This window comes from Mytilus trossulus, chromosome 1, assembly GCF_036588685.1.
Source record: "Mytilus trossulus isolate FHL-02 chromosome 1, PNRI_Mtr1.1.1.hap1, whole genome shotgun sequence".
Lineage (NCBI taxonomy): Eukaryota > Metazoa > Mollusca > Bivalvia > Mytilida > Mytilidae > Mytilus > Mytilus trossulus.
The window spans coordinates 71686301-71700292 of record NC_086373.1 but is presented as its reverse complement, the minus strand read 5'-3'; the positions used below and the strand labels follow the sequence as shown (position 1 = coordinate 71700292).

Below are 13992 nucleotides of genomic sequence, written 5' to 3'. Positions count from 1 at the left end.
AAATTTTCATTGTTTTTCTTGTTTGACGAATCAAAAATGTAACCATTATTACTGAAGGCGATTGTGAGTATAAGAGGAAGAGTCTTGGCACATACCAGTTTGGCCTGACAAAGGGAGTCTACGGTTTTTTAATATTTATAAAGGTACCAGGATTATTATTTTATACGCCAGACGCGCTTTTAGTCTTCATAAGACTCATCAGTGACGCTCAGATCTCAATAGTTATAAAGCAAATGAAAGAACACAAGATTGTTACAAAATATAGTTATTTCATCAATTTAGTAATATCCTTTTTTTCATCCTAATTCCTTTTTTGAACATTACTTTTATCTAAAAGAAAAAAAAGGTGTTATATTCTTCTGATTGAACAAACACACTGCAACATTAAACGGTCAAGTTTTATTATTGCCTTCTCTGAAAGTAAAATAAACAGACCAAACTATACTCATTCATTCAATCTTTTTTTAATGTAAGGTACAATTGAATGAGACAGCAACTCATCAACACAAACCCTTGAAAGGCATCTAGAGGTTATAACTAGTCAACAACAGAAACAAGCGTTCTCTTGCTGTTTAAATCTATTATAAAATATTATTCACTCATCAGTTATTACAACTCCATCTGTTTTCTGGTCAGATTCTAGGCGTCGTTTTGGTAATTTTAGGCTACTACATTTACAATTCCGGATCTTATTCTTCTTCGTTACCAACACCGAAAAGTCCATTGATGGTGATTCAACTTGAAAAAATTACGTACCATTTGCACAGGTATCATCTTGCATTAGTTGCAATACATATACTTTTTTGTTTAATATGATACTTATATTCATCAGCTATGCTAGAGTCTGCTCTAATATTACGGCTTACTGTTACGTTGATAAAACATTGTAATAAGAATGGTTGTTACTGAGGATCGTCTTAATATAAGCCTCAAACAAAACTGGCAATTCTTTCCTAAATGATTAGGATTTTGAAGTCACTATTGTAGAAGGACAAATGAAATATCGTATACTGCTGTTTAAATTCATTAATCGACAGAGAAAAAACAAATCCGGGTTACAAACTAAAACTGATGGAAACATATCAAATATAAGAGAACTACGTACGACACAACATGTTTTCTTATATTCCCCCTCACTACGTTCGTCCGAATATAAAGTAATTAATATTATATGGCCTTAACACAGAACAAACGACATAAAGTAGGTGTGCTACTCGCTATAACGTTTAATTCTATATGATACAACATTGTATGTATCACATACAAACATGATAACAATAATATCATAATTCCAATTACAAATTCACATTAAATCAACCGTGAATACACGTGTCTACTTTAGGCTATAGCGAGAGTCGATGGTCAGAAAGGTGACCGCACGGGTTTTAAGTGCGGATAAATGGTCACATGTCATGAATATTCATAAACAACTTACGTACGACGAAGTAAATTTTATTGTAACATAAATTGGATGTTTTCTTTTGATGTTTTAATGAAATAATTTGCTTAAAAAGTGTGTCGAAGGAAAACCATGGTATAATATATGCAAATTTATGTTGTACCATATTTGCTAATTAAATATGCAGCTCAACTAGAATCCAAAGGAATAAAGGCGGAGCTAAGCTATGGTACAACATACCCATTTTCATGTTATTCCATGGCTGAAGCTACATCCCATTTTTTGAAAGATATCCGCCTCTGAAATATTTTGGAAACAGAAAAAAAAGTGAAAGGTCATGAACATTTATTTGTTTCATTTGTAACACAAAGCAATAAGTCTTTTGTAACACAACACATCGCAAGAAACATGTTTTAAACTCAAAACAAAAATTGTTTTTCACTAGCTCCCGTAAGTTGAAAAAAGATTCGAAAAGTTCCTTCTTTCAGTTTTGAAAAAAAATAATAATAAAAAACTATTCCATTCGGAAAATTCAAATTAACTTTCTTTTAACAAATGTTTAAGTAGAAGAAAAATTGAAATTGTTAAAATTTACAGTTCCACTTGTGTTAGTAATATCATTCAAACATTATAGGCGTGTTGAAATGTCACGACAATTTGCGGAATTTTCAGTTTTGACTGGTTCCAGTTTTGTACACTTGAAAGCTGGCTCCTTAACTTCCAATTCATTAAGGGTAACATGAACTGTATCAATACTTGGTGGATTAAACACAGAAGACACTATTTGCTCTATTTCATCAGTTTTTGATTTGTATGCCCTTACAGCTGACGACCTGTGTCCAGTACGATCCATTATTGTTTGTTCATCTAATCCTGCTTTGTACAATGCTGTTGCGCACGTCCTCTTCCCAGAATGATTTGTGTAATTTCCAGTTAAGCCCGCTTTTTGACACATCTCTTTCATTAACTCTTCTAGTTTATTTACACCAAGCGGCTGCTTTCCATACCGGATTGTGTTTCCGACCAAAGCCAAAGGTTTTCGATAAAAGCATCCATCATTACCAAGCATGTTGAGATATGTCTCAAAAATGTTGTACATACACCTAAGTCCTGAAAATGAATTATAAAACTAAAAATAATACAAATATTGTATATATGGCGATTTCAAGAAATAATCAGTTACCGTAGGTAAACTTAGTACATGTATAACAGAGGGGTTCCACGATTTGCACAATTTCGAAAAGTGATAAAAATATCTTCATTAAAAGCAGTTACATTGTCTTTTATTCATGAGTATTTTGCAATTTGAGAGTTAAACTATAAAACCAGGTTTAATCCACCATTTTCTACATACAAAAATTCCTGTATCAAATCGAATATGACAGAAGTGTTCGATTCGGTTGATGTTGTCACTTTAAATACGATAACGGGCTTTGCGCTTTGCATTTTCACTTTTAAAACTTGCGGTGGATGGGAATTAACTCTTGTAAAGAATGCAGTTTTTCGTCGGTCATGATAGACAGAGCAAACACAAAATATCGTAAAAAACATGAATTTGTTAGTGATCAAATAGATGGAACTTCACAATACACTTCTCACGCTCCCTAATTACTTTTTTACTGTTTAGTGTTTGGTAATCTAAGCCTTAAAAATATGATTCATCAATGAATAATCAAATAATTAAATAAAGTTTCAAATTCATTAAATAACGAGTTAAAGCAGTTTGCCAAGAAATTCTTAATTGCACATGTTTTAGCATTTTTAATGAAAGGAACAACATGCAAAATCATTATATTTACAGTACGATATCTTGATAATTAACAATAAAACAAAACTTACCGTCATTAGAATAATGTTTTATATCCTTGTTGCTAACTTTCATATGAGCCAGACCACCGTTGAAAGTTTTGTTGTTACGGCAAATAAATCTAATGTATTTCGCCTTTCCGTCTTCTCCAAGTTCAAACTGAGAACATAGCAAATTCCTATGTTCATCCCTACCCCTCAAGCCAAACATTTTACAGGCATAATAAAAAACAGTATACTGAAGTGTTGTTGAATTTGATTGTCCAAAAACGCCAGATGACCACAACATTTCCTCATCTTCCTCCAATATTGCGTCGGCCTTTTTTTGTTTAGTCCCCAGTCCTTTCGCCAGCAAATATTTCATTCTTGCATCAAGCACTTTGCGAAATTGTGCAAATGTGCCGTCTTTTTCATCAAAGAAGTTAACATGAAATAATTTGTTGTCCTTGCAATGTCTCATTAAACCACAGACGATGTAATACAACGACTTCGGGGGATATTCGTCTCCCGTGTTTTTTTTTCGAGCCTCCAAAACAAATCTCTGTAGCCAATAATCAAGCGTATAAACATCCATTGTTAACAAATCTGTTATTTCAACACCGTTTTGTCTTCTAGCTGCCCGCCATTCATTAAACACTTTTATAGCCCACTTTGTGTTCTTTCGTGAATTCGGGTTGGTTTGCGAAATTATTAGTTTATCGATCTCGTCAGCAGAAACACATGTAGAGAAACGATTAATCCCTGGGTTCATGGGGTTTTCGACTCCGCTGGTATTTGGTTCCCGGGCCAAATAACCAAGTTCAAATGTTCCCAAGTCAAAATTTTCTTCGCCCTCAACATCGTATACTTTCATTGCTTGTGAAATTGTCAAATTGACATCCAATATATTTGCTGGCTGCCTGAGAAATAGCCAGATCGTCAAAATAGTCGGCCTCAATCTCTTGAGAACAGACTGCCAACTTGATCTCATCTTCGATTTTGGTCGCGACTTGAGATAATTGAATATCTTCCTCTATTTCGGCTGCAATTTGTGATAAATGAACATCGTCTTCCATTTCAGCTGCCATTATTATGAGTTCGCTTTCTTCAAAATCCAATAAATCGGGAATTTCTGCCATTTTTTTTCTCTTTCTGCGGCGGGCTTTCTAAATGAAACACGCAGATTATACACGAGGCGCAAAAGTGACTTGCGCGAGCTTACTTTTCATTGGATAAAACTGTAACGTGACCAATTTCCAATATTAGTTCAAGGTCTTCAAAGCTGTCAATCATTTTATTTATATAACAAATTTTATATACCATGTGTTTTACTCATTACCATATTTAAACAAACTCATCCTTCGGATTCGTTTGTTTAAATATGTTAACTCGTAAGAACCATGGTATATATACTATAGTACTTGATCATTGCTTCCGTCTACTAATACTAGGTTTATGTTGTGTGTTATCGTAGATTAAATCACAATGGAGTTGTGTTCACGTCAGCTTGAAACTATAAACATGTTCATTATGACATCGTCGTTTTGAAATAAAGGTCAATAAAATTAACGGTACCAATTTTCTTGCACCAGATGCGCATTTCGACAATACATGTCTCTTCAGTGATGCTCGTGGCCAAAATAGGAATTTAATGAGCATGAAAATTTAAAATTTTAATCGATTCATACTGTCCTATTTTTCATACTTATTTTATTCATTTCTATTTCTTTTTTTCCTTCTACTCTCAGGAAGAGCATTTTTCATAATACTTTGCATTAATAGAATTTGAAAAAAACCAAAGGAAATGATATATTTTGTTTTCAATATAGGTGTTTTAAACTCTCAAATTGCAGTCCCTTTTTTCTGTTTCTTATGGTTTTTTCTCTTGTTTAAAGCAAAATATCGTTCTGACCTTCACGGTTTATACGCATGCATTATGTGTGGTATCATTTCATATCAAACATGAGTAGTAAAATATAATGAAAAGAACGATAATGACCAAAGATATGTGAATTTTGATTCGGCTATTTACCTGCATGTGTGTGAAACAAGCCTTAAATGCATATTTAGATAATAGATAATGTTTTCACGGACATTCAATTCGAATTGAAGTCGAATCGAATGCGAATCGAATTGGCTTAACGCGTTCACACGCTCTTCTTTTTTAATTCGAAATGATTTGAATTAACTTATTCGAACTAGTCAATTCGCATTAGAAATACGTTTTTGTTAATACGAATTAAAAGCTAATATCGTGTGGACAGTAAGGCGAATTTGAGGAGCATTGTAACTCGAATAAAAATTGACGTTAGGACGTAAAAGGTTTCGCATGCGAATTAAACTAATTCGAATTTGTAAATGCGAACCGAATTCGAATTACGTGTGAACTCAGCATGAGAATGGAGAAGGGGAACGTGTGAAAGAGTCAGCAATCCGATCATCGAGCAGACAACAGCCCAAAACCACCAATAGACAGTCAGCAAGTTGAGCAAATCTTGCACCCGGTCGCAGGTTTCGGCTGGCTCCTAAAACAATGTGTACTTGTTAGGTGAAAATGGACGCCACACTTAAATCGAAAATATAAATGAATTAAATTTGGGGATAAAACAATACTACCGAAGGCCAGATATGTTTTGTGAATCAAACCTCACATTGAATGACGCACAAACCTCCCCCCTATTCACCGTTTGCAGTCTTTCTTGCTTCTGTAATTCAAAACTATACTCAAACCTGCTTAGTCAATTCAATAAGGGGCTCGCAAGTCTAAATTCTTTTTTTTTTAATATTGGTTTTCGCTATAATTACCTATAAATGAACTTTATCTTATACTTATTAGAAAAACTAAATTCCAAAATGGGGTCACCGTTCATTTACGCTCACAATCTGCATTCGAAAGAGGCAAACATCTTGGTAAAGGTATTCTTTTTACTGTTGAACTAATAAGAGAAATCGAGGTAATATCGAAATAAAAAAGGCCTAAATTACAGAAATCGTTAAAATTTTACAATAGTTTAGTTTAAGTGCAGCTTATTTGAAAATAATAATATAAAAAATATAGGTCACTGATGACTTAAAAAAGATATCCCAATGTTAATGCCGTAAAATGACATGTTTGCACCACAGGGAGATAATTTGGATCGTTTTGAATGCTAAATATATTTTTAAAAGTAATCTGGCGCCAACACGAATTTATTTTTTTGAATGATTTTGTACCATATGATAAAGAAACAACTATTTATGTCACGAATAAAATTTGTAAAGAAAGAAACATATTATTTTTCTTTCTGATATTTGTTTACACCCGAACCTCCTTAAACATTTATTTTAAATTACTTTGGACCTAGATACAATTAAATATGCTTCCATATTCACCGAATCGAAAGTGGGTTTTCCCAGAAAATCATTACCGTTTATCAACCGACGCAAAAATATCATTTTGGAAGAGCAACTTATAAAACTAATGTTAATTAATTGCTCCTTTTAGTAATTTCTTTGGGGTTTAGAAGCGTTGACCGAAGTACATTTTGTATAAAGCGCGGTAGGGCTTCATTCTTAAAATGTGCGCAGGGTCAACGCTTTTACGATCCTATAAAGTTACAAAAAGAAGCATTCAATACTTATATTTACATTTTTTAGCTATGATCATGAAAACACGAATTTTGTAATATTTGCATTTTATTCACCTGTGCACTTTGTTGTGGGACCACGTGCTATCATGAAGGAAAAGTTTTATTGAGTGGTGCAAATTGCTTTCGGAATTACACGTGATGTGCAGTTAGCCAGACAAAATAAAGTATTATAATGAAACATACATCTAATGTAATTATTACTTTATAATAAAACTTTTCATTCATGATAACACGTGGTCCCACAATAAAGTGCACATGTGAATTAAATAAAATGTTTTGTAAAATTCGTGTTTCCATGATCATAGACATTGTAATTATAAGTATTGAATGCTTCTTTTTGTGAAAAAAGAAGCGTTCAATTCTTAAATGCAAATGCTTGAGGAATAACAAATGATATGCAGTTCGCCAATCAGAATAAAGAATTGTAATGAAACATACATCTATTGTAATTTTTATCTAAAAAAAATATCTCTGGAGAACACTGTTAGGAGAGGGTTAGCGCCCGCTAACATTTTTAAATGAGCCACATTCTGAATATATCTTCCACAAGTTGGAGCCTGTAATTCAGTGGTTGTCGTTTCTGACTTGATTACACATTTCTTTTTTCAATATTTTTTAGGTAGAGTTTGCTTTTAGTTTTATCGTTTGAATCGTTTTACATGTGTCATCTAGGGGCTTTTTATAGCTGCAGATTTAACATTTTGTTGTTTTCTTTGTACTAGTTGACTGCAAAAACGATTCTTACCAGTACTAAATTTTACACTTTTGATGAATCTGAAAATTAGTGATTGATTGTTCTGTCTTATAATAAAGTGAGAAAAAAACCAAAGAAGACCCATTCGGATAAACTTGACATGCTCAAAATTAAAAGAAAAGTTGTCTTTATTGTTTGTCGTCGGTCTAATGAAGATACAAATCATTATTACATAGATGAATTATTTTTACAAAGTAATTAGTTTCATTTTATATTTTGTTAAAATTATGGGCTTAAAGTAATTCCCACGATGTTCAATTCAACTGATTTTTCATTATGAGTTACCGTTTCTGCGGATAGTGAGATTGCTGACTGAATTTAGAACCTTCCATTCCCTTTTCATCGTATTGTAGCTGCGGTAATCAGGACTAGATATTTTGTTAATCAGTTCATATCCTGATATGAAGAATGGCGTGAAGTGTTTATTATGTTCCAATGAAATCCTTAGCAGGTTTGCCAATATACCGATGTAGGCATCTTCGATTCGAATAACTTTAGAAAATGGTATCCCTTCCCTTAGTGTTTTTATCACGTGCAAATTTGTGATCATTGTACCACCAATTATATATGGTGGCCATACATCAAATTCATAGTCCGTAACAGATATATACCACTTAGAATTTTTCCTGCGGTAAGGGTTTTCAAAGTTAGCTTTATATCCTATCATTTTCATGTCAAACTTGTGTAAATTTTTTAATGCTAGTTTTAGAAGATTTTTTGAATTAATCATCCGGTCGTCATCGACAAAATGGACATATTTCGTAATGATGTTAGAATCACATAACCAAGCAATAGAGAAAACTGTCTTATACACGAGATTATCATATATATCCTGCATATCAAACTGCAATATATCACCATAAACTATTGATTCCGTCTCTATAAGTGATTGCACTGATTCGCTATATCCTAATATGAATATTGTTAGTATGTGCATATCTCCATCTTTGCCCCATGTCTCACGAATTGCTTTCCTTTGACTAAAGTTAAAAACAGCAGATTTGATAAGGTATATGATATCCAAAGTCATGCAAGATTCTGACTGGCACTGTCGATGACGAGGATTTCTCAGTAGTCTATAAGATGAAGTTAAATTGTTTAATGGCTTTGTTGATGTTGTACCTGTTTTCTCTATCTCAGCTATTATTTTACTTAGATTACTATAAACAAAATCAAAGTGGTAATTTTCTCTTTTGTTATTTGCGTTGGATAGATATATTATGATGACTAAAATGCAGATAAAGTAAAGTATACGCCTGGAAAAAAAGAAATCAGAATTGCACTAAAACTTGTCATTATGATTTAACAAAACACAATGAATAAAGTATTAATATTAAATAGGATAATTCGTTGTAAATTACAAATAGAGAAAAACGAAACTGTTATGATGTCCAAATTCTATGATTTGAATGTTATCAGATATATAGAGTGATTCAGAGGTAAAATACGTACTTTGTGTTGCGTTGAATTTGATGTTTGAAAAACACATAATCGTAATCAAACATTTTAAACTGCATTTGTCAGTTATAAGAGGTTGATTCTTTAGTCCATTTCATGTTTCAGGATGAGTGAGTTTAGATTTAAGAATATGTACAAAATTATTGCAATGAACAAATATATAGCAAATATGAATTGACACTATACAGTAAATAGGTTCAATCGAATTCGATCGTAACTGATTTTTAAAGTTATGTATCCATGATGACCATTGCCACGGTACTGGCATGAACATACGGATTTTTTGTGTTATTAAAATTTGCTGTTACAAAATATTATAAATTATTATAAGTTAAGGAATGTATCTCCCTCACGCAAAGCTCTGATTCCTTTCACGAATTTGGCTATACTTTTTGGACCTTTTAAATTATAGCTCTTCATCTTTTATATAAGCTTTGGATTTCAAATATTTTGGCCTCGAGCATCACTGAAGAGACATGTATTGTCGAAACGCGCATCTGGTGCAAGAAAATTGATACCGTTAATTTTATTATGTACTATTGTCCATTTGACTTCTATATATTTGCAGAAAATAATTCTTAAAAATTCATTTTTAAAAATTATTAATCTTTTTCTTGATGTATGTTTATATATGATACATACGAACTCTGACTATTAATTTCATAATTTTTGGTCAATAAATAAAAAAGTTTCCCATTGGGTCTCTATGTTAATTTTATTTTTTGAAGTGTTGATTACCTGATGGATTAAGTCTAAGTGGTGTAACGGCCTTCCAACCAAAACAAAAACAACATACATGTGCTTTTGAAGTTTGTTTATTTGTACCATGTGACTTTGTATATTTGAATATAAAGATGACCTGTACTGACCAACGAACAAGATAAGATTTCATGTCATGTGATTGTTATAATTGTTCTATATATGACATGTATGATAGATTCTGCATTTTCCATTTTCTGTTTTCAAAAATATTAGATATAGTACACACTTGTAAAACGGTAATTTATAGGCAGAGGATATGAAAATGAATATTGTTTTATATGTTTACCTTCATATGTTATTTATGTTAGTGGACATGAGTTATGACAGAATTTATCAAATATAAAAACGTTTTTTTTATATTCCTAAATTGTTTTCATTCCTATATGTGCTCATTGATGAATAACTTAATGTATATTAACTTAAGTTCTTTTTTTTTAATAAAACTTTTCAGAGCCTTTTTCTTTTTATGCAACTCACCATGCTAAAAGCATGAAAAGTTTGTGTACAGTTAGTCAACTTATATTATGATATAAAATCAATAATCTGAAGTGATGATTATTTTCATTGGTGTCCTTTAATATTGAAATTGGTAAAGTCACATGGTACAAATTAACAAACTTTTTGTGTTGGTTGGAAGGCCGTTACACCACTCATACTTACTCCATCAGGTAATCAACACTTCAAAAAATAAAATTAACATAGAGACCTTATGGGAAACTTTTTTATTTATTGACCAAAATTTATGAAATTAATAGTAAGAGTTCGTACGTATCATATATTAACATACATCAAGAATTTTTTTTATAATTTTAAAAAATGAATTTTTAAGAATTTTTTTCTGCAAATATATAGAAGTCAAATGGACAATACAAGTCGTTTGCTATGCCCGTGTCTGTACTGACATTTTGGGTTTTAATGAGCGTATTATATGTAATATTGATAAATTATTACGATAGGGATTTTGTTGATAGAGACAACTATGCGGTTTGCAAGTTTGGCCTTTAGAAACCTATTTCAAACGGAACAGCATATCCTAATTTTTGCAACGATGTGGTAAATAGAGCCAAGAAATCAAGGCACAATCCGGGTGTGACCTTTGGCTGTTGGTTTGTTTCTATTGTCGGGTTGTTGTCTCTTTGACATATTCCCCATTTCCATTCTCAATTTTAATACTTGTAATAAACTTATTAAAAAAGTGTTACCTATTCAGCACTTCAATTTAAACATGAAATATTGTTTTATTGGAATAAAAAAGGAATGCCAACGGAGTACTAGTATACGAGAAACATTTTGTAGTTCTGAGTATCACATACCAAAAACGATACTTGAGTATTTGCTTTTTTACACAAATGTACAATCTGTCGATACTTATTTTGACATTGTAAAAAGTTATGGTTTTTGCTGACTGATAATGTCGTCTTTAAACTAAATGCATTCGATTTGGGATATATGTACTGATTGATTTTTGATGTTTGTTTTTCATATGTCTTCGAAGATCATGTGGCCAAACATACACCCTTCGACATAAAATGCATTGTAACACCTTCACCCTTTTTGCATGTGTATACCATCCTCTTATATGTTTCTGGCGAAAATGCAGCAAGCAAAATAGGTGGTCATCTTACGGGCGATATATCTTTAGATTTTCGTCCCTCAAAGAGAATTCGATAGGGGACAACTTAGAATTTGGTGACTTTGAGGTAAATCAGTTTTTCATATATGATGTCTGCGATTTCTTTGTTCAAAACCCCTGCCGATTGAAGTATCGGTAGAGACATTTCCCCGGCGTACGTGTCGTTGACAAAGTCCGAGCAAAAGAAGACCTCCTTTTTGGCGTCGGAAATTTCGAAACGAATGATAAATCTAACAGTGCACATCCCCATTATCCGTGCAATGTGTAGCGTTTGTGAAGTTGAACCCTGAATGCGCCTCAGTTGTAGCTTTCAACAAGCGAAAGAAAATTCTCGCTCGTTACGTAACGGTAAAATTCTTCCATTGTTTTAGTTACAAGTTTTGCTTAAGGCACACTTATAGACTTTAAAATTTAAATACTTGATATTTTTTACCTTATTTTTTTTAAACATTTAACCTATTTGATTTTTTTTATTTGTATATTCTAAATTGAAGGTCATGCTTTTCTTTAATGATCGTACCTATAATGCTGACAAGTCCTGAGGTTGCAGGCGTGCATTCGGGTTGACTAATGGAAATGCCATGGTTCTATGTCATACTGGTTTTTTTTTATCTCCAAAAATGGTCAACATGCATCCGTCGTAATTCATCTTCCTTACTTCCGGTGACGTCATAAGGGCTATATATTTTGTTTGAGGCGGGGCATGCGCATATATGAGTGCGCTCTTGTGCCCTCTAGTTTTTGGGTTGGCAAAACTGACCAATATATACTACTATACATTATATTTTGCAATATGAACTGTGAAATAACAACGGCGGCTGCATAGTAATATAGTGTGCCGAGTTGAATTTTATTTTGCACGAGCTTGCGAGTAAATGTTCTACGAGAAACACTATTCCCCACTATTCATACAATAACCCTTTTATTGTATAGCATTATAATATTTGAAAGTAAAAAATTGGTTTAAGCTAAGTTTGTGTCGTTGATGAAGTCTTCAATTTTGAAGATTAATTGCACTAATGCAGTATAAGAATGTATTGTACGCTAACTTTTGTTAATACTCTCTATGGGAAATAACATATTGCTATGCAATAATATGTGAACTTTTCCTTTATTCCATTTGTTGCCGATGTTTTTAAACTTTTTATCTTAAGTAATATCAAAAGACCCTAAGTCTCTATCACATATGGTTTACCAATATAAAAAATACATTTTACTAATTTTAATTATTAAAGGGAAAATAACTCTCATATGGAGTTTCCAGACTGTTTCGGTCAAAATATTTTTCGAGACCTTGAGGATATAACGAGCAATTTGGTGAAATAATGTTGTCATTAACTTTAGCGGTTGCGGAGAAGATTTGCACACAAGAATAACAGTTATTTAGAAGATTACTCTTTCAATTAAAAGTATATGGCTTATCAGGGCCATTTTCAAAATTGTTAAATCTGTTCGATATCATATGCCAAACATCTTAACGACATATTGCATAACAAAAAACCACCGTCAGAAAATAGTGGCGGAAGAAGAAAAATATATGTCTTCTCACATAAAAATTGAAAGACCGAATTAAAAACCAATTGTTCAGAGAACAAAATAGAGAACAATGGAAAGTCTTTCTGCATAATTTTTTTTCAAAATTATTGATAAGAAGCTACTTCCGGATAACTAAAAGTTACTTTTTGCGTCAATCATAGGTTTCTTTAAACTGATTCATGACTGGAATATGCTTTATATTTTTTCCAGAAAAAAAGAGAAAAATTGTCAACTTCCGGTTTAAGAATATCAATTTCGGTCTTAAATGAAATTATGCACTTTCGGTTTATCAAAGGTCACCTACAGTCTCGAAAGTAAAGTTTATGTATGCATTTTATAAAAATCATAATGTCCAGGTATATTTTACATGATATAAGTGTAAAAATGGCTACTCATGGACATTTCCGTTCCTATTTTTCATGTTTATAATTCTACCAGCAGTTTGCAAAAGACGCTATGGCCTAATCATGTACCAAGTTAGAGTAATTATCAGTTAATCTTATGTTAATTAATTTGGTCATTGTTATAAATTTCCTGTTCAACTTAACAAAACTTTGAATTTTTCGAAAAACATTATAAAGAAGCCACAGATTTGTCGGAAATTCACACCTGGGCTTGGCTGTGATATTCGAATTTCATTCTTCATGGTGTTATTAAAAACAAGAAGGAGGGTGGGTATGCCGTGTGTGTGGTTGTTCTATTTTACTCCTTGTTAGATAAATCTCATATAGTCTAATAAGTTTGTAGCTGCCATTGATTATTTTGTGAATGACCGTACGTTAGAAGAAAATTAGTTTAGTTCTTTTAATTTGATGCGCCAAAAAAATAAACAGACTTTCGCAGAATTTTATTTAATTTCTATTTTGCCAGATGCTTTCTTCAAGCTCCTTTGTATTTATTCGTATAATAATACAATACATTCGATAAACCTTTACAAACAGGGTTCCAATACCGTGGATATCACTTCTAACCTCTTATTTGAAATGTCAGAATAATCTATCCCAGAAGTGTTACTAGTAGAACTGTCAGAATCAGT

The 13992-nt window shown here is 32.3% G+C and overlaps 2 protein-coding genes across 2 annotated transcripts; both read right to left on the bottom strand.

Annotated features, from left to right (window-relative positions):
- Positions 1–1201: 1201 nt before the first annotated feature.
- On the bottom strand, positions 1202–4530 carry LOC134684105 (uncharacterized). Its single transcript, XM_063543384.1, has 2 exons — positions 3239–4530; positions 1202–2509 (listed from the first exon to the last, which is right to left on the bottom strand). The coding sequence occupies exons 1-2, from the start codon at positions 4173–4175 to the stop codon at positions 2028–2030; spliced, it is 1419 nt and encodes a 472-aa protein (XP_063399454.1). The 5' UTR covers positions 4176–4530; the 3' UTR covers positions 1202–2027.
- Positions 4531–7677: 3147 nt separating this feature from the next.
- On the bottom strand, positions 7678–9173 carry LOC134684115 (beta-1,3-galactosyltransferase brn-like). Its single transcript, XM_063543395.1, has 2 exons — positions 9020–9173; positions 7678–8823 (listed from the first exon to the last, which is right to left on the bottom strand). Exons 1-2 carry the CDS (start codon positions 9082–9084, stop codon positions 7842–7844), a joined length of 1047 nt encoding a protein of 348 aa, XP_063399465.1. The 5' UTR covers positions 9085–9173; the 3' UTR covers positions 7678–7841.
- Positions 9174–13992: the final 4819 nt, after the last annotated feature.